Here is a 26,639-nt window from a genome sequence, read left to right as displayed (position 1 = left end):
CACCTACATCCCATTACCTTGGTAATGGTGTTAGCAGGACGAAGAGGAACGTGAGGTTCAATGAGAGGTGTCTGAAAAATAAAATGTTAAGGCAAAAGAAAATTAAACAAAAAGTACACTAAAGAAAATTATGGGTTGGGGGATAATAAGAAACATCCATTTTTATAAAACTCAAAATAGAATTAAAAAAAAAACAAGAGATAAAATCTGCCTGAATAACTTGAATGCAGATGCATTCAAAGGGCAAAATTAGACCTTCAATTTGCCAAAATTTAAATATAAATTATTAAAAACGAAAAAAACCAAACAGATAGGAATGATTAGATGTTTGCAGGCTTAATGAGAAGGGAATCAATATCTACTCAAAGCATAACAAACATCAGAGCAGAAGAAAAAGCAAAACAAGATAAACATGTATGGAGATTAAAATGACCTATCTCGGGAGATAGGGATAAAGTACTGAATTAGAATGGAAATGAGCAATTTCATCCTCTGTCATGTAGTTAAGATTCTTTTCCCTCAATTTGTATTTTTGGAAAAAAAGTTGTAATTTCTAAATGATACTTCTTGGTGGTTTTATGTACTCAAGTTCCGAGGACCCACTGGGGCAGCTAGGGCACCATCTCTGTCATTTGCAAAGTGGTATACAGTTTTCAGGATTCCGTGACTGAAAGAACAGCTCTAGGATACAGATTAAGCTGCCACTATTATCCACATTCTTCAGATGAAGGTGCTGAATTGCGATCCCAGGAAAATGACTTGCTACACAGCTACACAGGTAGGTCCCTTAGTCCTGCCAAACCCTTCCCTCTAGTTCTCTGTGATGTCTGGCAATGGCATTTCCAAACGGAAGAGAAAGATATGTGCAGTTAAAGATGGCGGTAGGGCCATTAACACAATGCTATTTATGTCACTTCCAGAAGGTTTCAAATGATGATAGGTTTAGTTATGAGATTGTGATAGGCAGAAACAATGCCTCCCCCCCCAAAGATGTCCATATCCTTATCTCCAGAACCTGTGACTATAGTAGATTACGTGGCAAAAGGGATTCTGTAGATGTGGTTAAGGCTCAAAATAGGGAGATTATCCTGGTGTTTCCTGGTGGGCCCAGTGTGATCATATGAGCTCTTAAAAGATGGAAGAGGGAGGGCAAAGCATTAGAACTAGAGAGACAGCAGTGTGAGTTGGACTTGGCCTGATTTTGCTGGCTCTGCTGATGGAAGAGACCAAGAGTCAAGGATGGAAGGCAGCTTCTAGAAGATGGAAAAGGCGAAGCAATATATGGCTCTTCCCCTAGAACCTCCAGAAGGACTTGGCTGCCAACACCTTCATTGTTAGCCCAGTGAGACCCATTTCAGACTTCTAAACTACAGCATTGTAGAATTATTAATTTGTGTTGTTTTAAGCCACTAACCCTGTGGTAATTTGTTATAGCAGTAAAAAAACAAAAAGCAAAAAACTAAAACGGACATTATTATACTTTAGAATGAAAACTCTACTTTTTGCAAACTGAAGCCATTACACTGAAAATGAATCGGTAGATTTTCCCTCTAGTCCTAATTTAAAAAATACAACCAATGGAGGAAATAAAAGTCAATATTAATTTAAAATACTTTATGTACCTAAATACAAATATGCATGTATAAACATATACCTTCCTTTTTATCAACAATAAATTTCAGATGAGTTGCTGCTTTGGACATTATAATAGAATTAAGGAAACGAGGGACAGAATGGAAAGCTTTAAGAAAAGCATAGGTGAGATGCAGATTTACTTAGAATGAATGAAATCTCACTGACTTACTTAAACATTTTCATCACCTCCCTGGCATCAAGGAGACTTTTTGCTCCCTCTGGAAATCACTAGAGCACAGGTGTCAAGCAATATTATAGTATTTAAGCAGCATAATGTTTACAACCAGCAAAGAATCTAGACCAAGGAACGTCAGCGTGGTCCAATTCAACAGGAGCTTTAAACAGAGACTGACTTTGCCCGGAAATAGCCCACATTCCCTTAGGGCAGACCTCTAGATGGGAGAGCTACCGTGCCCTGTGTTTGTACTACTTCCTCAAAGAAGACAGAGCTGTGTGATCCCAAGTCACCTGAAAAAATGTTCAAAAGCACCAGACCAGCATGCATCAGGGCTCTGGAAATGTGTGCAGTTAAAACATGCTGATTATTTCCGAGTTGTGAGTTCCCAGCAGTCATGCGTCCGACCTCTTTACATTGCATGGGTTGGTTTATATGTCCAGGACTATGCCTGGTTGTATATGTAAATTGTAGAAGCTTCTGGTTATTCTTGAAGATAATAGAAACCCATTTCTTCTTCCCATCTTAGAAGAGGTACAGGCATACGTGGTCTAGAGTAGATGGATGTGAGATTAGCTTCTGAGGCGATCTTTTCTTCCCCAGGAAAAAGTTGACTCTCCTTTGCAGTAGTATTTGAGAGGCTGGCTGAGCTAGAGGTCAAGAAGATGCCCATGCTTGAGGACTACTGATGAGTATTTATTCTTTGATGGTGCAATGAAACATTATTTGAAGAGTGGATCTTTTCATTTGTTTCTACAGAGATGGCTATATTTGAACAAAATGCTAAAAATGGTCCCTAGGTCAGTTAATCTGGATAGTTCACTTTTTGATTCCTTTGAAAGTATTACGAAAGCAAAGGAACCATCAGGCTTCAACCAGAATTGTTCCTTTGATTTGTAACTTCTGAAGAGGTAAAATGTAGGCAACATTGCCATTCAGCCTCATAATCCTGGTACCAGTTCCAGGACCAAGAGGCTATTTAATCTGTTGAAAGGCATCGTTCTCAGAACCTTCCTTGGCTCAAAGATTTTAGGTTTAGGGGTAATGCAATGAATGGATGCTTTGAGAAGGGGACAGTCTTTTTATTTAAATAAAACCTCCAAGGAACACATGCAGGGTGAAAGCAGGGAAAGTTTTATTTTGGGGGAATAAAAATTTGTCTTTGAAAGGGAAACTATATCCAGTGAGGCAAGAATCCATGTTGTAAGAACTACAGTGGTGTCTAGCAGCCATAGGTGGTGAGACAGAGGGCATCTGTGACAGGCAGACCGGGTCCCTGAGAAACAAAATCACTGTCCAATGCCTGCTCAGAGACCCCTCCATTATGAGTGTGGCTTTATTGCTTTTGTATCTGCTTATCTCCTTTTTGGGTTCCCTTAGCTTTCAAAGTAAAGCTCCTTTTAGGAATTTCACCTTAGCTGTGCCTTAGAGAAATGAGGAAAGGAATGTCATTTCACAAATGATTAGATTAAATGGGGGAGGGAAAAAAGCAGGATAATAATATTGGTGAGAATTAAAACAAGAAAAGCAGCCCTAAGGGCAAGACTAAGCATTTCCTGTGTCAGGCTTTTTATACATGCTGTCTACACATGCACCTTTATATCTGTTATCTCATTTTTTATCGAGAACTAGAGCCAGAGAAATATAGGGACTGAGTTCATTCAGCTAATACCTGGAAGAGCTGGGGGTTGAATCCGGGTCTATCCCACTCCAGTATCTATGCTGCAGATACAACAACCCCATACCACCTGCATTTTTCTTTGAGAGACATTTTTGCTCACCCTATGGATGAGTTAATGTTCTGCTTACTTCAAGTCCATTGAGAAAAGTGCATCTAAGCCCTTCTAAGTTCTCAGGTATCAGACCTGACTTTAAGAATCTTTAGCAATAAGTATTCACTGTGACCCACTGAGATGACACATTAGCACTGATGCATCATGCTTGGTCTGAATTAACTTTTTAAAAAGCGTGTTTGTTACGATAGAACATTTGGTATTGAGGAGGAGCTGTCCCACCAGGGCTAAGACAAATATACCAAGGACATGGGTAGCAGTCAAAGGGTAAGCAGGATAATGAAGCCACTCAATACTTCTCACAGGGGTAATTTAATGCTGGGAACTGGCTTTATGGATGGTGGAGGACCTGCAAAGGCAAATGGGTAACAGAGATGCCAAATCCAGATGTCAGCAGAGCAGGAAGCCCTCCAGTGGGGGACAGAGGGACGGGAGACTGAATTGGGCATCCTGGCAGAAGCCGGAACCCCGGGGGGGGGGCCCCCAGGTCCTAGCTGTAGAGGTGCTGCTAGGGATGCTGCCTGCCCTCCCAGGGCCAAGAGGGAGGCAAAAACCCTCTTGCTTTCAATCTCCCTCCAACCAGGGGCCAGAGAAGTAAGGAAAAGAATTTCACTTATAAATGATTAAGTTACGCAGAAGAGAGAAAAAGGTAGCGTGGTGGTATTAGTGAGATGATCCGAGTAAGAAAACCAGTCCTAAAAGCAGAGCTGTGGCCAGAGGAGCCTGGGAAATACTCTCTGCAGAAGTTGGTCTCCTTGTGATACACAGCTGAGTGCAGGAAGGGCAAGAACTACTTTAAGGACAAGCAGACCCAGGACCTGCACAGCAGGGTGGTGGCAGTGGCCACAGAATGGGGACAGGGCTGCCACATGCCAGTCCTGTCACCCTTTCACGATTCCACGTCCTCCCGGGCATTCTTCCTGTTGCACCACGGGCAAGGAAGGTGGACAGTGAGCTAGCAGGGTGAGGCTTCATTAATGCCTCTTTGGTGTGTTTCCTAGGGCTGCCCAATGTTTTGTCCTATAGCCAGAAAACACACATCACAAATAAGCCCAAAAAGGAACAGACCCCTCCCTGATTAAACTGCATACATTTCAGCACATCAATCATGTGCTGAGGATAAAAATTCTTCTTCCCCACCTTGGCATGAAAGAATCCAAATTGGTCTGTGAAAATATGATCCTAAAAAGCTAGGCAGAGAGAACAGATAAAGGCAGAGGTATTCAGCTTTCTCTCGGCTTTTCTTGGCTTTCTCCACCAAAGACTTCCCTCAGGATTGACCGTAATTGGTTTTTGTTTGTTTCTGGAGAGGGGATGCATTCTACTGCTTTTTATTATATTTATATTACTACTGAAAAGGAGAAACAGTGAGGGAAAATATTCCTTTTGGCACCGGAGCCAATTCAGAAATACTAATCAGGTGATGAAAAATAGGAATTTAGCCTCTATTACAAAATGCACAATAACTCCCCAGTAGGTTATAATGAGGTATAAGGCACGGTAATAGGTCTTATGAAAAACCATATTCAGGCCCTTTTGAAAGGGGGTAATTCATTTGACTCGAGTGTTTGCTCACAGAAGCCTTTTGCAAGGCACAACATTTTAAGCCAAGAGATAAGAATAACAAGCTAGATTGGGACCAAAGCTCATGGCAGAACTCTGGCAACTCAGTGCAAGAAAAAGTCTTGTAAGTCTACATCCAGTGTAATGCAAGTATTTACTAAAGTTGTGTTGTGTGCAGAACAACGTGCTAAGCTAAAGCAGAAGCCTGATAAAGTACCCGGTCTGCATGAGCTCTTGATCCTGATGGGAAGGCAAAACTTCTGGGGGTTAAACAATTAGGGAGACAATAGGAGTCAACAAACAAAAGCGACGACATTCTAGATTTCAAATTTCCCCTTTCCAACTTGAAGTGAGGAAATCGCTAGAAAGTGGGGAGAATTGGGGCGCCTGGGTGGCTCAGTCGGTTGAGCGTCCGACTTCAGCTCAGGTCACGATCTCACAGTCCGTGGGTTCGAGCCCCGCGTCGGGCTCTGGGCTGATGGCTCGGAGCCTGGAGCACACTTCCGATTCTGTGTCTCCCTCTCCCTCTGCCCCTCCCCCGTTCATGCTCTGTCTCTCTCTGTCTCAAAAATAAATAAACGTTAAAAAAAAATAAAAAAAATAAAAAAAATAAAAAAAAAGTGGGGAGAATCATATTCTATTTTTTAGTGGAAATGCTATACTTTTAGGAGTTACATTCCTTGGCATTTTAAAATAATACAACTAAGGCCTTAGAAATATATGTCTCATGAGAATTGTCATTTGTGTCAGCACTCTTTGGTTAACGGTATGAAATTAAGGGCCTAAGTCAGACTTATAAACAGATTTCACCACTCTGAAATGACTACCTAAGTTTTCCACTTGTTAAATAATGGAAAAATAAATCATCTATAGACCTTTTTGGTTTCTTGGGTAGGCCTTTTTTTTTCTTTTTTAAAGTTCTTAGTTCAAAATTGGGTTATAGATTCCCAGTTTCAGCTTCCACATGTAGAAAGATTAAAAGTTACTACTGCTGTCCATACAACAAGAAAGAGCCAAACAAAGTGAAAATAATGACTTTTCTGGGGCCCATCAGAGGACTGAGATTACAGGGCAAACCACCACCCCAGAATTGGGAGAGACAAGGGAATCTGGGGTCACACCTGGGATCTGCCCACCTGGAACAGAGGCCACAGACTGGTAGGTGCCCTTAAATGGTGTGCAGTTAATTAAATGAGAAAGCTTTAGACTGTTGTGTCTCTAACATCATGGCAGCCTGCTTAATTAAGGAAACTAAAATCTAAGCCTGTACAATCACAAATGGCCAACTGGGTTTGAAGCCATAGCAAGTCAGTAATTTCTTTACTTGGCTTCCATCTTTTGAGTATAAAAGTATCTCCCTGAAATCCTGTCAGTGGAGTGCTCCTGACCACTTCCAGTTTGGGGATGCCAGATTCAAATCAATTTTTGGTCAAAAAAACCTTTTCATATTCCTCAGTGTATGTTTTAACAGTGGTAATTCTGATGAATTGCTGAAGTGACTTGAGAGTGAGAAACTCCTGGGGGCGGGGGCAGTCTTAGGTGGGCCCCTACACTTTTGTGGGTTTTACCTCCTGGAACCTGACCAGGTCCTCTTGGTGAGGAGCCGAAAAAGATCTCCTAGTGGCTCTGGCAGGAGAAGGGAAGAGAGTGTATTGTGAAATACACCCAGAGCATTCTCCATACCAAAGGCCTACTGTCCAGGGAGAAGACTTTACTAGAACCTTATCTTACATGGGGGAAGGGCATTTCTCTAATTGTAGCCCCCTCTAGTCTTTCTCTTTCACCCAAGGAGGAAAAAGAAGCTAAGAAACTGCTGGGAAGGTCACAATGCAGGGGCACAGACCCACTAAATGCCTGAGCCTTAATGATAAGATTACAGGACATTTCCCTTCCCCTATATGCCCCTACCATACCAGTATAAAAGCAGTGGATCACAGCCAAAAGAGTTGCAACATGTAGACTCTATCTAAGGAGGAGTTCTTAGGGAAGCCCAAACACAACAGAGACAAAAACAGGGCACTAGAGGAATTTGAAGACTTTGGCATCTATAGCTACAACAAACATTAAACAATGCCCAACTCCCAGGCTGATTAACACAAAAGTCACACTAACGACCTATTTATCTTAGCTCCTATTACTCAGTATATCATATCTGGCTTTCAACTAAAAATTAAAAGGCATACTAAAAGCAAGGAAAAAACAGAGTCTGAAGAGACAAAGTAAGCATCAGAATCAGACTCAAGTATGACACAGGTTTTAGAATTGTCAAGCAGAAAATTTAAATTAACTATGATTAATACATTAACAATGGAGTTGTATTCCACTAATAATACTAATAAGAAAGCAGATAATATGAAATAGTGGATTGGGTAATATAAACAGAGAGATAGAAACTTCAAGAAAGGAACGTCTTCCTTCCTTTTTCCTCCACTGACCAGCAACAAAGAAGGTAGAGCAGAATGGGGTGGATGTGGGAGAAGGCAGATCATACCTCTCAACCCACCAGCCATGTTTCTTCAGACACTAGACATCAGCAAAAGCTGGAGGTTTTAGAAACGAATCCAGTAAGTTATTTTGTGGAATATATTGACAAGCTGATCTTAAAGTTTATGTGGGAAGGCAGAAGACTCAGCATAGCCAACACAATATTGAAGAAGAGGAACAAAGCTGGAGGACTCACACTGTCTGATTTCACAAGACTTACTATGAAGCTACAGTAATCAACACAGTGTGGTATTGGTAAGCAATAGACAAATAGGTCAATGGAATAGAATAGTTAGCTCAGAACTAGATCCAAATAAATATAGTCAATTGATTTTTGACAAAGGAGTAAAGGCAATACAAAGGAGCAAAGACAGTCTTTTCCACAAACCGTGCTGGAACAACTGGATAACCACGTGCAAAAAAAAAAAATGTGGATACAGACCTTTAACCCTACGCAAAAATTAACTCAAAATGGATCACCCACTCTAAATGTAAAGTGCAAAACTGTATACCTCGCAGAAGACAACCCCGGAGAAAACCTAGGTGACCTTGGGTACAGTGATGACTTTTTAGAACACAACACCAAAGGCACAATCAATGAAAGAAATAATTAATAAGCTGGATTTCATTAAAATTAAAGACTTCTGACAATGTTAAGAATGAGAAAACAAGCCACAGACTGGGAGAAAATATTTGCAAAAGACATGTCTGATAAAGGACTATTATCCAAAATGGACAAAGAACTCTTAAAACTGAGCCATAAGAAAATAAACAACCTGATTTAAAAATGTACCAAAGACTTTAACAGAAACCTCACTAAAGAAGATACACAGATAGCAAATAAGCATAAGAAAAGATGTTCCCTATCTTATGTCATCAGGGAAATGCAAATAAAAACAATGAGATACCACTATATACCTATTAGAATGGACAAAATCCAAAACACTGACAACACCAAATGCCAGCAAGGACGTGGAGCAACAGGAACTCTCATTCACTGCTGGTGGGAATGCAAAATGGTGTAGCCACTTTGAAAGTTTGGCATTTTCTTACAAAACTAAACATAGTCTTACCATGTGATCTAGCAATCATGCTCCTTGGTGATTACCCAAAGAAATTGAAAGCTTATGTCCACATACACAGAAAGTGAACTAAGAAAAAGTTATATGATATATAATTCCAACTATATGACATTCTGGAAAGGCAAAATTATGGAGGCCATGTTAAAAAGATCAGGGGTGCTTGGCTGTTAGAGCACACAACTCTTAAACTTGAGGTTGGGAGTACAAGCCCCACACTGGGCACAGAGATTACTTATAAAAAAAAAGGATCAGTGAAAATACTTTGTATGATACCATAACGATGAGTATATGTCATTATACATATATATATAGCTATGGGTTCAAACCCACAGAATGTACAATATCAAGAGGGAACCATAATATATGCTAGGGACTTTGGGTGATTATGATGTATCAACGCAGGTTCATCCATTGTAACAAATGCACCCCTCTGAGGGGGGATGTTGATTTTGGGGGAGCCTATGCATGTGTAGAGGCAGAGGGTATATGGGAAATCTCTGTGCCTTCCCCTCAATTTTTCCATGAACCTTAAACTGCCCTAAAATATAAGCTCTTAATATAAAAAATGGACATGACTAATCCATAATAACTGAAATATATCTTTAGGGACCAAAGAAACAAAAACATTTATGGATTAAGACTGAGGTATTTTTATGGTTGCCATGTATCAGTGAGAAAGAAAGTATTCAACTCAATGTGGTTAAGAGTGATTATTGGAGAGAGGGGATTATTTCATGTCACTGAGTTGAGACTCCTCAATCCAACCAAATCAATATACAAGTTCATATTTTTAGAAAGTGGCTTTTAAGTTGTGGGAACTGAAGTCTGTAGTTTTTAGCCATAGGTTGTAGTCTGTTTGGTCAGGCTTATAGATCAGAAGAGACTTAAAGTGTACTGAAGGCTGCGTGGTGAGTCCATGAAACTGGAACAAAGAAGTGCCTACAGGAAAAGGTTGCCCAGAAGCTTCTGGTGTGGGAAGCCTGCTTCTCTAGCAGGTGCTAGCAAATGGTTCAAACTTCTCTCCAGCATATTCTAATGCAATGCGGCAAGATGACATGTTTTTAGAAAGATTCTGTCAAGCCCTAATCTACAATAAAGATTGCTTCTGATTTCTTCTAGTTGTGGGAGAGAACCTCAATTAGCTACTAATCTTTCTTTTCACATATAGGATCTTTTGAGTGTTTGCTTTCCAGGAGGTGTGTCTAAATGTCTATTAGATACCCCTAAGCCAGATATTTAGACGCAAAAATAAGATGCTAACTTTCTGGAGAGGCACCCATTTTTATCAGTTGGAATTGTTCTATTTGAGGTCAGACAGAAACTCGTTCATTTTTTTCCCCTTATGAATTGGCCTGATTAGGCTCAGATATTCATATAATGATAATAGCAACATATTACTAGTATATCTTTATTTCAGGAATAGGGGCTAAGAGATGCAAAATAAGCCAACTGTAATATTCTACAGCAGTCACTGTCTATTGTGACATGTTTAACCCTCACAACTATGATTTTCACGCAAATATAAACTTATGGATTATTAAATATCCTTTTCTTTCTCTTTCTACAAATTTCAGCCTCATATTCATCATTTGCCCTCTCTTCCATTACAAGAATTCTGTCCACAGAGCCAGAATTAAGCACTGCGAATCTGCCTATTCCAAATTTGGGAATAGTTTGTTGAGCACTTTTGGGAAATAGAAAGTGAATGTAAGACTCAAGAGACAGTGTTCAATTTTCAAAACTTTTGTAGGATTAGTGCTTCTTAATCAAAGAACTAGAACACCCTCACATTTCCTTTTATAACTTCAAATTTAAATCTGGGCATGGTACATACGGAAGTTAACATTTATTTAATAGTTTAAAATAGAATGAATATAGAAACGCTATGTTTGAAGTTCTACTTTCCCTGAAGCCAGGGGGTCAGGCTTTTGCTGGGTACAATCCAAAGGCAAGAGAATAGTGTTCATCACACATTTTGGAAAAGTATCTCGTGCTGAAGATGCTAAATGAATTGACATATACAAGCCAATATACATATATATTCTGTCCCCTACTCCTCTCCCACACAAGAGGAATATACGTTGACCTAACCTTGCTTTTTTAATGTATCTTAGAGATCATTTCAAATCAGAACATAAAGTACTACCTCATCCTTTTTCTGGTGTTTCTACATGCACTTTTGGGAATGCCATTGTACAGATATGATAGATAACTTATTTAACAATCATTTATTGACAGACATGTAGCATTGTTAACCCTGAATTTACTGTATGCATGATGAAGCATAAAGCACACAAGAAATTATGAGATATCTAAATCTATCATCCCTGTGTCCTTGAAAACCCAGAATTTTCACTGCGGAAGAGAGATCGATGTTAGGCTTCAAATCAATGACCAAACCAATAGCAATGAACATCTTGAGTTTTGAAATCAAGGCTTCTTGGGAGAAATGGCTGATTCCAGGGGCAAGGAATATCTAAGATGAGCCTGGGCCATCTTGTCATACTCTGCCCATCCTACAGCAGTACACATGCATCCCTGCCCCACATCTGGCACTCTCTGTCCCTCTTCCTATAGTGCTTATTGTACTTGGCATTTTATAGACTTGTTTCTGAACTGAATTCTCCATGGTAATGTTAGCTCCATAAGGACAAGAACTTGGTTTTACTCACTGTTCTACCCCCGGCTCTTGGCAGCTACTCAACAAATATTTACTGAATGAATGGAAGAATTTCTTCATTGATTCATTCTTTCTAGCAGGTTTTGTTTGTAGGTGAGTGAAGAGGAAACTCTGTGAGAGTTGGCAATGGGCAGTTTATGTTCAGTTGAGGGGTTTGCGAGGAGTTGGTAAAGGGGACCTTATGTGTTCAGGTATACGACGGAGTGGTGAGAAGAAACTCACTGTTTCCTTTGCCACTGTGCTGTAAAGAAGCGGGTTCAATGACTTGCAATTGAGTAGAAACTTCCTGATAGAGAGGACTATTAAGTTATGCCGTTTCCCCCCAGCTTTTGGCTTTTTAATGGGCTGGGTTTTGTGTCTGTTAACATGAGGAAAAAAATCAGTGCTGCTCAAATTTTAATGTCTGTATGAATCACATGAGGGTCTCACTAAAATATAGATTTTAATTCTACTGGTCTGGGGCGAGACCTGAAATTGTCCATTTCTGCAAAATGATCTTCATTTTGTGGATCACTGCTCTGTGATCCACACTTTGAGCATCCAGGAATTAGAGGACTACCAGCAGCACCCTTTGAATCCATAATGTCATAATCCCTTACTAAAGTGTGAGTGTTTCCTAAACATTGGGTTTAGTTGATGCGACTATAAGGTCATCACCCTAACAACATTTATATGACCCAAATAAATCAGTATGTTTTCTAGTTAAAGGAATAACTTCCAAACCATTTTTATTTGTTTTTTTAAATACTCAAGGACCTTACAGGAAAATTAAATGCTTACAATTTATTAAAGGAAATGTATTTGGCCTTTAGGAGTATTTGACTAATATATACTTAACATTCACAAATAACACACTTTAAAACTTCTAAATTACAAATAATTCATCTCAACCAAATTCATTACATAAACACTTAATAAGGTTTCCAAGCATAGGTGTAACCCAGCATAATTCTTATACTCCCCTCCTCAGGGATTAAGGGGAAAAGTAATCGCATTCAATATTTATGTAATTAGTATTCGAAAATGAAGGAGTGTTCACAATATGAATCTAAATATCAATGGCATAAAGTAGTTTCAGGATTTGCTATGTATCTCAGTCTCTGTCCTTATTGTAGGTGGATGAGGCAGAGAAGGAATGTATTAATGGACAGTAAAACATTCAGAGACTCTCTGGAAAAGCTACAGAGACAGGCTGAGTGATGAGCCAGCCAGGACCAAGGCCCAAACCACACTGCAGTTTCCCTTGGCCCAGCCTCATGGCCTCTGCCATGGGGCATCACTGAGACTCACCAAGTGTACAGGATGGATCCCAGAAACTCTGTCGCTGCTCACCCTAAAACCCAGCCTTTCCCCCTGCTACCCTCACCCAAAGAAATGGATTCTGCAAAGACTGGCAGAGTTTGGGTCACACAGTTGTGTTTTAACTGTGGTGCCAAACTTGTAAAAACTATTTATATAATATATAATCAAAATTGCATCTATCTTACCTATCCTGAAAAACAGCCAAACTTCCTATCTCTTAAAAATTTGGAAGTATTTTCAAACAAAAATTCTTACAAACCCATTTAGTATAAATTAACCCTTAAAGTTATGTAACATAGTTAACACACATATAATGACATATAACGTAACGAACCACCATGTTCTATAATTCTGAGTAAAACTGTGTAAATATCAGTTTATTCAATGGATATTTGAGAATGTCCTCTGTACTATGCTAATGTGACTCATAGGAATCCAAAGGGGATTATTCTGGTAAACTATGCTGTTTAGTTATAATGCTAGACTTGGATTACAAAATGTTTAAAAATGAGATCGGCCTAATTAGAGACACACTCTGATACAATTGGGGACGGCACAGAAACCACTTAAAAAATATCAGCCCACTACAGGTGATTTTTCTCATTCTCTGTGCTTTGAAGTTTCATAATCAATGCTGTTAGGTGAAACAATTTAAATGGCCATCTGGGGAGATTAGGGATCAGGTATAAGTATTCCTAAATTTCTTGATTTTTAGGGAATCTATGGACTATATTTTCTATAGACATCAACATTGTGTCCTGAGTTGACCTTTGGGCCCTTCTGCATTTCTTCAGTCTCCATGACTACAAATATCTCACGGCTTGTGCCACGGTTATGCACATATCTATTTCTCCAAGTACAGCATGAGCTCCTTAAACTAAAAAATTGTGGTGTGCCTGCATGGGTCAGTTGGTTAAGCCTCTAACTCTTGATTTCAGCTCAGGTCATGGTCTCAGGGTCTTGAGATCGAGCCCTGCGCTGGGCTCGGGCTCTGTGCTGGACACAGAGCCTGCTTGGGATTCTCTCTCTCTCTGTCCCTCCCTTTAGCACTTGTGTGCCTGCATGTCCTCTCTCTCTAAAAAAATGTTAATAAATAAATAAATAAATAAATAAATAACAAAAAAAAATTGTGTCCTTGTTATCTTGGAATCCCTGTGGTGCTTTGTTCATAGAGATTATTCATTAAATATTTATTTAATACATGGAGAAATCTCTGGAGCTTTCCCCTGGCAGTGGTATGAAAAGAATGCAAAGAATTTTTCCTCTTTTCATTTCTCAAGTTCCAGTTTTGCTCTTCAGGGTTGGATATGGAAAGATTAAGCTTATTGGCTGTTAGCAATCAATTTATGGACTATTTTCTTTTTGCTTCTTCCTTCCTGGGAGTAACATTTCTCCTCAGTTCAAATCTAAAGTAAGGTGTTTCAGGTTGGAAGAGAGAAACATTAATTTCAAGTTGACCTTGTATTTCCTTTAGATCAAGGAAGTTCCTAGAAAGCAGATTGTCCTAGGGAAATGAATATAGCCATTGGTTTCTGTATTAAAACTAATAAATATTAATGTGGAACAAATTAATTAAGATAAAACTTTCCAACAGGAAAACACAAATACATTTTCCTAGCTTTTAAATGCATGCTTTGCAAAATGCCCGAAGCCATTATTTTAATAGCATAGTAACTCCCAATTGGGAAAGGTAAAATAATTACCATGAAAAAACAGACTTCTTTGTCCATGAATTGAAAATCATCCACTAAATGGACTTTTATACAATCTTCTGCATGTAGGTGTATTTGTCTGTATTGATTGGAAATTTTAAAAGACTTCGTTTTCTGTCTCAGGCAACCCAGTAGGTTAAAGCTATAATAATAAGCACAATTTTAGTACCCATACAGGACAGGAACACACAAATGATTTCGATAACCTGTACGGGCTCGGGAACCTGATAGTAGCATTTGATTTACGTCATATAAAATTCCTGGAATAGCAAAAACCTATTAATGTTTTCAAGAAACCTTTTGAGCCTTTACAAAGCTCATCAAAACAAAAAATATCAAAGTCCGAGAGAGCGTACCATACAAAGTGTGAAAACAAGGCAGGAAAGCATATATACTACCTTAAGATCCCAGTTCATTTCACAGCTGGCTTCTACACCAGGGCCCCTAAACACAGTCTTCTTTCTTTTTCTCTTTTAATCATCAAGTTGCACTAGTGCAGATGCTGGTGTCATGAGATACGCAAACTGTGTATCTTAAAAGGCCAGAGAAATAAGTAGAGTGATATATGAAACGTGATCTATGAAATAAAATTTGATTACACTCATAGTTTTCTTCCTCTCCCTTTCTGTATTTTTCTAATTTTCTGGAGTATATAGAAGAAGAAGAAACCCAAATTTTAAAGCCTTACTATTACTGGAGAAATAATAAGCTTATGGAGCCTTAATCATACTTTAGAAACCTGGCATTTCTACCTCAGGGTCGGCAGCTTTTTATTCAAAGTAATTTGAAAGGCTTTAGAAATACTTGAAACATCTGCGAGTACAATGAGAAGGAATCAAATGTTATTGTTCTTTTATTGACTAGAAACTTAAACTGTGGACATGATTTTTTTTTTTCCTTTTTAAGTAAGATGAGAATTACAGCTCCCTCTGTGGACTTATTTTCACAGGGTCTCTTGGAAGGTGAAATGTTCCGGTGCATATACAGCAAAGCTATTGAAGCCCCTTGATTAAAGCTTTCAGCCAGACTGGGGTTAATGATTAAAAGATTTGCTGATTTACAGGCTGTTTCTAGAGAAAACACCAAGTGTCTCATTCCCATCTGCCGCCAGTACATGAGGCTCCAGATTCTGGAAGGGTTATTTTTGCAGCTATGAAACAGAACCGCCTAATGTGGGAAGGTAGTCATGACTGGCTGTAAGGTGAACACAGACCTGCTCTGGGCATCCACCCAAGACAGTAAGAGAGGACTCCATTACTGGAAGGAAGGAAGGAAGGAAGGAAGGAAGGAAGGAAGGAAGGAAGGAAAGAGGGAGGGAGAGAGGGAGGGAGGGAAGGAAGGCAGGAAGGAGGGAGGGAAGGAAGGAAGGAAGGGAAGGAGGGAAGGAAGGAAGGGAAGGAGGGAGGAAGGAAGGAAGGATGGAGGGAGGGAAGGAAGGAAGGAGGGAGGGAAGGAGGGAAGGAGGGAGGGAGGGAAGGAAGAAAGGAGGGAAGGAAGGAAGAAAAGGAAGGGAAGGAGGGAAGGAAGGAAGGGAAGGAGGGAAGGGAAGGAGGGAAGGAGGGATGGAAGGAGGGAGGGAATGAAGAAAAGAGGGAGGGAGGGAGGGAAGGAGGGAAGGAAGGAGGGAGGGAAGGAAGAAAGGAGGGAGGGAGGGAAGGAGGGAAGGAAGGAGGGAGGGACAGAGGGAGGGGACAGCCTCAGCTGTTCACATGTCTTAGCTAGAAGTGAGGGAAACAATCTCCATGTGATTTAATTTTGTACTAAATTATCTTATTTCAAAACTTTGTAAGTAAAATGCCCTGGGTGGTTCAGTATACCTGAAAACACCATAAATTATTGATCTGTTAGTTATTAGTTGGTAATATCATTGCTTTTTCTTACTTAGATAGCCATTTTGGAAACTACTTCTAACTATCATTAGGAGCTTAAACCTCAGTGATCTTAGAATATTTTTAAAGAAGAAGCCCATGAGGGGTACCTGGGTGGCTCAGTCGGTTAAGTGTCCAGCTCGGTTTCAGATCAGGTCATGATCTCATAATTCGTGGGTTCAAGCCCTATATCTGGCTCTGTGCCAACATTGTGGAGCCTGCTTGGGATTCTGTCTCCTTCTCTTTCCACCCCTCCCCTGATCTCTCTCTCTCTCTCTCTCTCTCTCAAAAATAAATAAATAAACATTAATTTTTTTTTTTTTTAAATAAGGAGCCCATGGGAATCTTTAGAAAGATACAGAGCAGAGAAAACTCTGAGACTATATAATTCATATGAAAACTGGTCTCAGGATATAAATGTAATCATAAACCGGGGTGAAGGGGAGATCATGAAAGTGGTTTTCTTATCTGATTTGGGGTTGTGGGATAGGGCTCCATTCTTTTCTCATCTCATCTGCTTAGGGCCTTCCAGAATAGGAATACAGAAAAGAAGAGGAAGAAGGAAGGTTTGTGGATTCATCCTATAAGAGACTGTTCCAATCTAAGGGGAGAATAAGAACAAATATTTATTGAGTGCTATGTGCTAAGTGTTTCACATGAATTATCTTTTGGTGGGGGGGGGGAGGTCATATAATATATAATAGTAAGGTTTTTTCTCTTTTCTTTTTTTTTTTTTAACGTTTATTTATTTTTGAGACAGAGAGAGACAGAGCATGAACGGGGGAGGGGCAGAGAGAGAGGGAGACACAGAATCAGAAGCAGGCTCCAGGCTCTGGGCCGTCAGCCCAGAGCCTGACGCGGGGCTCGAACTCACGGACTGCGAGATCATGACCTGAGCCGAAGTCGGCCGCCTAACCGACTGAGCCACCCAGGCGCCCCTATAATAGTAAGTTTTTTAAGTTTTTACCAATCCCCCTTTCCACGTCCCCCCTGGTACCCCTCAGTTTTTTCTCTATAGTTAAGAGTCTTGTTTCTTGGTCTCTCTCTCTTTTTCCCCCCTTTGCTCATTTGTTTAGTTTGTTAAATCCCACATATGAGTGAAATCATATGGCATTTGTCTTTCTCTGACTGACTTAGGAAATCTTGCTTATTGCAACGCATGGAAGGAGCTAGAGAGTATTATGGGTGAAATAAGTCAGTCATGTGAATTATCTTACTGAATACTCACAACGATCCTTAAAGAAGGTACTCTTATTCCCATTTCACAGATAATGAAACTGAGACTCAGGGTCATATGGCTGGCAGGTGGCAAGTCTGGCACATGAACCCTCTGGTTAGCCACTACCCTATACTGCCTGCTGCAGAAAATGTCCTTGGCCATCTTCCTTGTGAAGTAACGGCGATTTTTAAAAAGAGCCCATCTTGATCACGTCCTTTTCTATTTAAAACCCTTCAACGGTTCCCCTTTCTTCTTGAAACAAATCCAGACTTCTCAATGCTGTCTAAAAGCCTCTTCCTAATTTCACCCCTTGCCTACCTCTCCAGCCTCGTTTCCACCATTCTCCCCCTTGCTCCAATTGCTCAGAATGTTTTCCAGTCCCTCAAAAACACCAAACTCTTCCGTTCTGGAGGTTTTGTGCAATCTGTTCCCTCTGCCTTTAACCTGCATTCTCTTCCCTTTTCCTGACTTCCTCACCTTCAGTCTCAGGAAGATGTGCCAGGCCCTCTATTAGGTGCTTCCAGAGCTTGTAGCTGCTCCCACATGTGACCACTGAGCCCTTGAAATGTGACTAGTCTGGATCCAGGTGTGAGTGTGCAGTACTTGCTTAAGTTTGAAGAGCAGATACAAGAAAAGGAGTGTAAAATGTTTTGGTAATAATGTTTTACATTGGTTACATGTTGAAAAGGGAATCTTTCAAGTACCTTGGGCTAAACAAAATATATTATTAAAACTAATTTCACCTGTTTATTTTTACTTTTGAAAATGTGGCTGCTAGAACATTTTACATTACACGTGTGACCAGCATTATATTTTTTATCAGACCGTGCTTCTTTAGGGCATCTTGTATTTCCTTTTAGTTGTAATAACTTCTTGACTTTCTGATTTTTTTTTTTTTTTTTTTTTTTAACCAGAGGGAAGGTCATCTCTGTTTTATTCCCCAGTGCTGAGAACAGAGGCTGGCATAGCATGCTTGAATTGTTGACATAATGTCAATGTTGACTCCTTATACTACAGTGTGAGCTACGCATAGTGACTACCTTCTGAAGAGTTCAGTATGGAAAGAGGGGTGAGGGAAGAGTGCCTTTACGGTTGAGAAAATTTGAAAATACTACCTTAGCTAGGTAATCATAGTCAATGGTAAATCATATTGATAGTATGTATTCTTTTTTTTTTTTTAATGTTTTTATTTATTTTTGAGACAGAGAGAGACAGAGCATGAGCAGGGGAGGGGCAGAGAGAGGGGGAGACACAGAATATGAAGCAGGCTCCAGGCTCCGAGCTGTCAGTACAGAGCCTGACGTGGGGCTCGAACTCACAATCTGTGAGATCATGACCTGAGACCAAGTCGGACGCTCAACCGACTGAGCCACCCAGGCGCCCTGATAGTATGTATTCTTAATGTGATGTGATGAAAGTGGACTATAACTTTGTGTCTTTCCCCCAAAATCCATAATCTGAGGCTAATCTTGAAAAAAAAATATCAGACAAATCACAACTGAGGAACATTCTCTAAAATGCCTGATCACTATCCCTCAAATCTGTCAAAGTCATCAAAGCAAGGAAAGTCTGCGAAACTGTAGTAGCCAAAAAAGAGCCTAAGGAGACATGGTCACTAAATGTAAAGTGATATTGTGGATGGGATAGTGGAACATAAAAAGGATACCACATAAAAACAAAGGAGATTTGTAAACAATGGTCTTCAGCTAATGATAATGTAGCAAATTGGTTCATAAAAACAATGCTGAAACATGAAAAACTTCCAACCCATAATTCTCTGTCCAGTGAAAATATCCTTTAGGAATTAAGGTAAAATAGAGACATTTTCAGATGAAGGAAAATTCAGTAGAATTCATATCCAGCAGACCTGTTCTACAAGAATTTCTAAAGGAAGTTCTTCAGACAGAAGGGAAATAATACCACAGGGAATCTTAGAACATCAAAAATGAAGGAAGAACAACAGCGAAGTGACCAAAAATAATCCCAGAAACAGGAAGGGGATTGTGTGAAAAACCTAGCCTTGACAAGATATGGCTGAGACAATATTAAATAATAAAAAAGTATTTTAAAAAACTTGATTGAAAAAAAGTAGAATATTAAACTATACATGCAGTATGAACTAAATTTTGTTTCTATATGTGTATTTGTTTCTATATGTTAAAAACAGAAACACACAGAACTCTGGGTGGTGGCATCTATGAGAGATTTTTAAAAATACTTTTATGTTTCCAAATATTCACCATAAGCATTATTACATTTATGATCCGTAAGAGATAACCATTATTTAAAAAATTCACTGTCTCACTAGACTTCATTTGAGACTCTTAGCATAAACATTTCCTTTTGGGCACACAATATAAGCTTCAATGATTCATCTGAATGTAAATTTGGCTCATTGGGTTTAAAGACTTAAAATCAAATAGATAAAAAAGAAGAATTCCTGTAACATTCTAGGACAAATAGGATTGCTTATGTCATCTACTGGTTCAGAACCCACATCTAAGTAGCTCAAAAGATCTAACAAGATCAAATCTTGTTAATTTCCACATCATACATGTTAAGACAGTGAAAAAGAAACTATGATTCCGACTGAATGGAATGCATGGAATTTCTAAAGCACAATGCGTATTGCAATCAAAGCCATTGCAAAATGTGATGTCAACATTATTCTCATAAGTCTTCTGTCCTATTTCTTCATAAACAAGAGATGAAGACTAACCCTAAATGAGATATTGATTGCATTATGATGTTATCTGAGTACACCAGAGGAAGGGGACTGATTTTTTAGCAGTCAGCTAAATGTGCCTCCCTGAGGAGAAGGAGTGAACAGGTACTATTTCCTGTTCCCCCTTCATTAGGGCACAGACTTTCTCCCCATCTTCAGACCTGAGCCCACAGTGGTATCTCACCCACACTGGCTTAGAGTTGGAATGAAGGGGCCACCCTATGCACACTAGATCTCAGTCAGTGTCTTTCCCCAAGGTTTTCTAACTGTAGTTGCTGGGGAAGAACCAGGGACTGGTGGTGGCCATGTTTACAGGCTTGCAGAGAAGTAGAAAGAAGTAGAGGCTTTGGCTTCTGTTAGCAGAGGGCCAGCTCCACACCTGCTCTTCCTGTGGACTGGGGATGTGAGTCTTCAGCTTCCCCTCTTGTTTGCTTTTGAGGAGGCCTGATATGGATTTCTGTCACCTGTAATTTATGTAGTCTGGCGTTATACAGTAACTTAGTAACTGCATTCTTATGAAGAGGGAGAATGTCGGGGGGTGAATAATACAACATTTTCTTGGAAATCCTTTGCATTCAAGTGACATGGCTCTTACAATGCACAGACAACGTTAACACTTAACTCCAATCTCTGTCAGTTGCATTCTGATATAATTATCTGTTTACCTACTTCCCTCCTAAGCTGTTTAGGCTGTTAGGCTGTTTGCTCTTTGAAGTCAAGAATTAGTTTTATTGGACTTGACATCTCTAGAGCCAAAGCATGTGGCTGCATGGCACATAGTAGGCACTTAATAAATGTTAGTTGATTTTAAAAGGATTACATAAAATATGATCACTTTTCATCCTATTATGGAATTATTTCTTTTCTTCAAACTTTATTAATTGGAAGTTTGTGGCTAGGCTGGAAAAATTAATTTATTTTAAAAAAGGGGGTTATTAGCCCATTTAGTAGTATAAGAAACTATAAAAGAGAATGATTATAAGCTAATTAAGAAAGCAAATTGTTTCAAGCAGGCCATAGCCATTTAAAATCACTGATTCATATAGAAATAATTTGTGGGCTCAGTTACAAAAACCATCCCTCTACCTATTCATTAAATTAGGTCCCTGAGGATGTCTATTGAGCAACGCTTTGTTAGCTTGATTCACTTACTATTTGTACTTGATATATTCCATAAATCAACCTTTTATTAATTTGAAAGGTGATATCTGCAGTTGTATACAGAGTTTACTTACAAACATAAATTATCTTAAAAATCTACAAAATGTAATGTGGGGGGGGGATGAACTTAATAAAATCCTTGCTGATTTTTGTCTCATTATTTTTATTTTTTTCAGACACATTCTAATTTTATTCATGCCCCAGGCATTTGCTACTTAGTATAAATACCCAACATTTAATCTCATTTTCACTCTCTGATGTTTATTATCATTAACTATCGGCTGGACAGAGGGAGAGTACAAAAGCCTAATTATATTCCTGGATGCTTTCTAGTACAGTGACCTTCAAACCAGGTCTCCAAACTCCCCTAACCCTCAGCTTTCCCTTTTATAGTTGTTGGCAACTGCATACTTCCATGTGGTCAGGGCCCAAACCCTGAAGGCGTCTTTAACTCCTCTCCTACTCTCTCACCTCACATTTCATCCATCACTCTTACTTTCAAATCCATCCAGAATGCAACACTTCCCACACCTCTCCTGCAAGCACACCATCGTCACTCTCTCTCCAGGAGGTACCACACTAGCTGCCTAGGAGTCAAAGAATTCAATGACCTTGCTATTTAAAACTATTTCCTTCTCATCTGCTGGTTTGTGTGAATGAGATTTCACAGCACTTACCCATATAATATCTAAGAAGAAGAACAGAATTGATGTTAAACCCATTGCAGATATATAACGAATTCATTTTTAGAAAGCATCCAAGGCATTCAATGAAGCATTTCCAATAATAATTTACTTTAATATTTAGTAATTGTTTATAAAAATCTATAAAATATTTATTTTACTTTGACAGTTGTGTACTACTACTGTCATAACTCAGGCCAGAAGAAAAATTTTCACAGACAGCTATAGTCATAAGAAAAATTAAAATTTACATACTTCTTTTTGATACATGAAAGTATAAAAGGGTAATCAAGAAGAAACTTTCAATCAAAAATGCATCACAACATGGAGGTGCCATTTAACCCTGGACAGGTTACATTTGAACAGTCAACATGAAGAAAAATTATCTTCTATTTTAAGACACTGTTATGTTTGAGCCTTTGTTTTTGCTGTTGACTCTGTATGTTAACTAACGCATTGACACAATTAAAAGGTAATTTGTTCTGGAAAAAATACATTACAATAAATTCTGTGGGGGAAATAGAGCAGGAACATGATTTAAAGGAGGAAAAGAAATAACATAATATTGCTAATCGTTAAAGAAGAGCGTGTTTACAGTTTTTAAAAATGGTGACTAGCAAATTGTTTCTCGTAATGCCTAACTCTGGTATAATACACAGTAAACATTCTATAAAAATTTGCTGATTCATAGAATCACTTCTTGGGAAAATCTGTTTGATTTACAGGATTGGAACTCAGTATCTTTCTATGGACTTGCAAACCAGATACCCCTTCTTTCAGGAAAGTCAAATATCAACATATTAGATTAGAAGACATAAATAGAGGAACGAATGAGATGGATATTCTGTCTAATTTGAAAGTTTCCAAGTAGTAGGTATTTTACAAAAGAAAATAACATTTACTATTAATATTTCCACTTCCACTTTCATGCAAGCATTTCGTGCCATGTAACTGAAACTTCAGCTTTAAGATTAGACATGCAGAAACACGGGGATGGCCACCAGAGGGAGCCCAAGTGTTTTTCTGAATAAACCACACACCAAAGAGAGAAAAGAAAATAGAAACCATAAAGGAAGGAGAGGGGCGGGAAGGCCCACTATTACCTGTTTCAGTCACTTAAAAGAATTTCTTGTTGAATGACATAGCTATTTTTGCATTTATGCTACAAATTCTTTTAGTAGGCGGTTGTACATTGCAATGCTTTGACACTTTTAGGAGAATTGGTTAAACATATATTTAAAAATCTCACATACCCTAAAACTAGAAGGTCCAGGGTAGACTGCCGTGAAAACATCCATAATGTTCTGCTGTGCCCCCAAACAAGCCAGGCCCCTTCTCCAGCTTATCTTCATGTTCCTGTTCTTATTCTATCCTGGTCCATCTTTGTAGTCAACTCTGGGTGTGGTTTCCTCACTTTGTTTGGAACTGGGCTATCAAATTACAGCACTGAGTGAGCACTTGGTATGACATGGGAATTTTTCATTCTCCTGGCTGAGCCAAATTACATGGACATTAAGATGAACGACTTTCCATTTGGCATCCTGCAGTCTTCCTAGAACAGAGAACTGGACCAAGTCCTAACAGGATTCAAGAGAACCTCTATATGGCTTCCCCAGAACCAATCTCCACTTAAATCGAACCCACTGGCCAACCTCAGTGATCCCCTATCCAGGTTGGAGAGATGGCCTGGGGTTGAGGCTACAGACAGGGGTGTGATCTTGTTTAGAATTAAGCACCAGGAAGGTTTAATAAGTTCTAAATTTGAGCTGTATGGAGTTTTGGAATTTTCCCATGCCTTATCTTATTTGATCTCCCAATAATCCTTTTACTCTGATAGGTAAGGGATCGCCATTTTGTTGATGAGAAAACTGTAGCTCAGGGAAGTAAGTAACTTACTTGTTTAGTGTCGCCCCTGTTAAGCGTCAAGGACAGAAACTGATGCATTTCTGGGGACACAGACTATAACAATGAACAGGTATTAATTCAGTCATATTCATGTCTTCTGGGATAGAAAATTATCACCTTCCTTTTCCCTCATGTTACAAGTGAGTGAAAAGCATCACAGACATGAATTTCGTGACTTAGCACTTGTTTTACCCAGTATTTCCATGGTATGTTTTCCTAAGTAGTTTTTTCATGTCTGGATGGGATAATTTTATCACATATGCAAATAAATTAGCACAAACAAATTAAATTCCACAAGATTAGATGCTTTGCTGAATGCTGCTGGATTTAACATGCTTATTAATGCTCAAAAGCATTCTTACTAAATTTGACAATGATACCCAATTGGGTGGGGGTGGCTGGCCCTTAGGAGAAGTGGAATAAAATTTAAAGTGGCCTTGACAAATGAAAAAGTTAAAGGACAAAATTCAACAGGCAACACTGCAGAGTGATTCATTCGAAAGAAGGGTGTGTGGAGGGCAGGGGTGGGGGCTTGGGGAGAAACAAAGGAGAACCACAGAAATAAGGGAGCACTGCCTGGGCAATTACAGAAGAAAAGGAGTTGGAGATTAGAGTGAACAATAGGTTCCAAAGATATCAGCAACCTAGATCTGTCATTTTTATTGGGAAGTACAACTAGGGGGAAATTCAAAGTGAATCCCCATTCACACTTCTAAAATAGACCAAGTTTTAGGGATAAAAGTGTGTTTGCTTGGGACCCTGAAATACCTGGAGCTTGGAAACCAGGTCTTGATGACTTTGAAAGGGATACTACAAAGTACAGTGTTTAAAATAATGGAAAGTTTTTATTTTAGATCTGATGAAATTAGCCTCAAAAGAGAAAATTCTGGATCTCTGTTCCTTTATTTATGCAATGCTCTTGGCCTGGAATATTCTTTCCCTTCCACCTGAGTAACATCTACTTTCCATCAAGAGTGGACACAGGCATTTCTTCTTCTGTGAAGTCTGCTCTGAACCCCTCCCCCTCTCCCCAAGAACTGCACAGAATGTGTCTCCCATGAGTCTCCTGAAAGTACATATCGGGCGCCAGCACTGGCTAACCACTTGGAATAAATCATTTCATTAATCCTTCTGGAAGCCCCCTGGGGTAAGACACTGCTATTATTTCCACTGTAGATGGAAACAGAGAAGTAACTGACCTGTGCACCTTCACACGGTTAGTATGTGGCAGAGTTGTGACCGTAACTCAAGCCTGAAGAGCTCCTAAGCTCACGTCCTCATGCCACGCTCTCCCGACCACAGGTCCCATGACTTGTACTTATGTACTTATGTGTTCACACTGGCTCTAACTCCCTGAAGGAGGGGACCATGCTTTATTTATTTTCATAGCCCCACATGGGGCTTGGGATTGATCACTACATGCTTGTTAAAGATTTTCAAGAAAACAGATGGCACATTCTGTGGGTATTTCTGAGTCATTCTTTGAGGGAAAATAAAAAATAAAACTAAGTTGAAGTGAACACAATTTAAACATTTATAAAAACTGGCAACTAGAATTATGAACAATGACATCATATTAGAAAAGGTAGTTTTACAATTTCATTTTCTGGAAATTTTAAAGAATGAAAATAGCTAAATATACGCATACATACATATGTATGTATTTATATATGTACGTATGTGTATATGTGCATCTATCAATCATCTATCTTCCACGTAATTTTACTTAAAGGTAAAGAGAATGACTACAGAATATTTTAATATCTATTTGACACAGAATTGTTATTAGAAAAGGATCCAAATCCTAAATGACATGTAATCACTATATTAATTTACCCAATCTGAGAACACTACAGACTTTTCTCTCCTAAACATAAGACATATTTAGCAAATAATTTGGTTTCAATTTCTCAAAACAAGAACAATAAAAATTCAGATACATCAAACAAAAATGATACCATCTAATTTATTCTCACCATCAATTGAGATAACGTGCTAGCAGCCCAAAGTTACTGGTGATGAACATAATTGCCTGTAGCACAGGATAAAATATTTCTGGAGACAGCAATATACTCTCCCGTGACTTTGAAATCAGCAGTATAGTATATTACTATCAACATGACATTGTGTTCCTTGCCCCTGCTGCTAATGGAACTGATTCTCAGCACCACGGCCAATATGGGCCTCATCTCAAGGCCATGCCATTTTTTAACGTGAGAGCAGGGAAGACGCTGTTGGCTTCAGAGACTGGGGAATCTCGTTTCTTGTATTATCACTATTTTAAACAGTTAAACACTTGGATGTTCTCTGTGATATCTTGCCCAAGTCAAATTCTGATTACACAAAAGCCTGAGGGGATGTACTCCAAGCAGGGTGAAATGTGGTAAAGCTCAGTGGCAACCCTAGGAAACCACAAGCATCGCAGCAACATTAAAAAGTTCTATTCCATTAAAGAAATCTAAGCACCGTAGAGAAACTAAAATGAGAGCACCGAAATATCCAGCAAGTTCATAATATTATAAAAATAACTCTAAAGTATATGAATGAACCACCACCCCAATGCACCCCAATAAGTGCCCTTTCATCCAGGAAACTCACGGTAAGCCGGTCTTGTGAACATTGCTGAGAACATTCAGAGGTCACAAACCCATA

General features: G+C 39.2%; 1 protein-coding gene across 6 annotated transcripts in view; it reads right to left on the bottom strand.

The window, feature by feature from the left end:
* Positions 1-26,639, bottom strand: part of RAPGEF4 (Rap guanine nucleotide exchange factor 4) — a 290,524-nt gene that overhangs the window by 90,991 nt on the left and 172,894 nt on the right. For 5 of the 6 annotated variants that reach the window (XM_043577056.1, XM_043577058.1, XM_043577061.1 and 2 more), the window contains one exon: positions 18-71. The exons of the other annotated variant lie outside the window; for it this stretch is intronic. In XM_043577056.1, coding sequence (XP_043432991.1) covers positions 18-71 — 54 coding nt within the window. The remainder of the gene's footprint in view (positions 1-17; positions 72-26,639) is intronic. 6 annotated transcript variants of the gene reach the window in all.

The sequence above is a fragment of the Prionailurus bengalensis genome, chromosome C1, assembly GCF_016509475.1.
Source record: "Prionailurus bengalensis isolate Pbe53 chromosome C1, Fcat_Pben_1.1_paternal_pri, whole genome shotgun sequence".
NCBI lineage: Eukaryota > Metazoa > Chordata > Mammalia > Carnivora > Felidae > Prionailurus > Prionailurus bengalensis.
The sequence above is the reverse complement of the archived record's forward strand: the minus strand, read 5'-3'. Positions and strand labels throughout refer to the sequence as shown.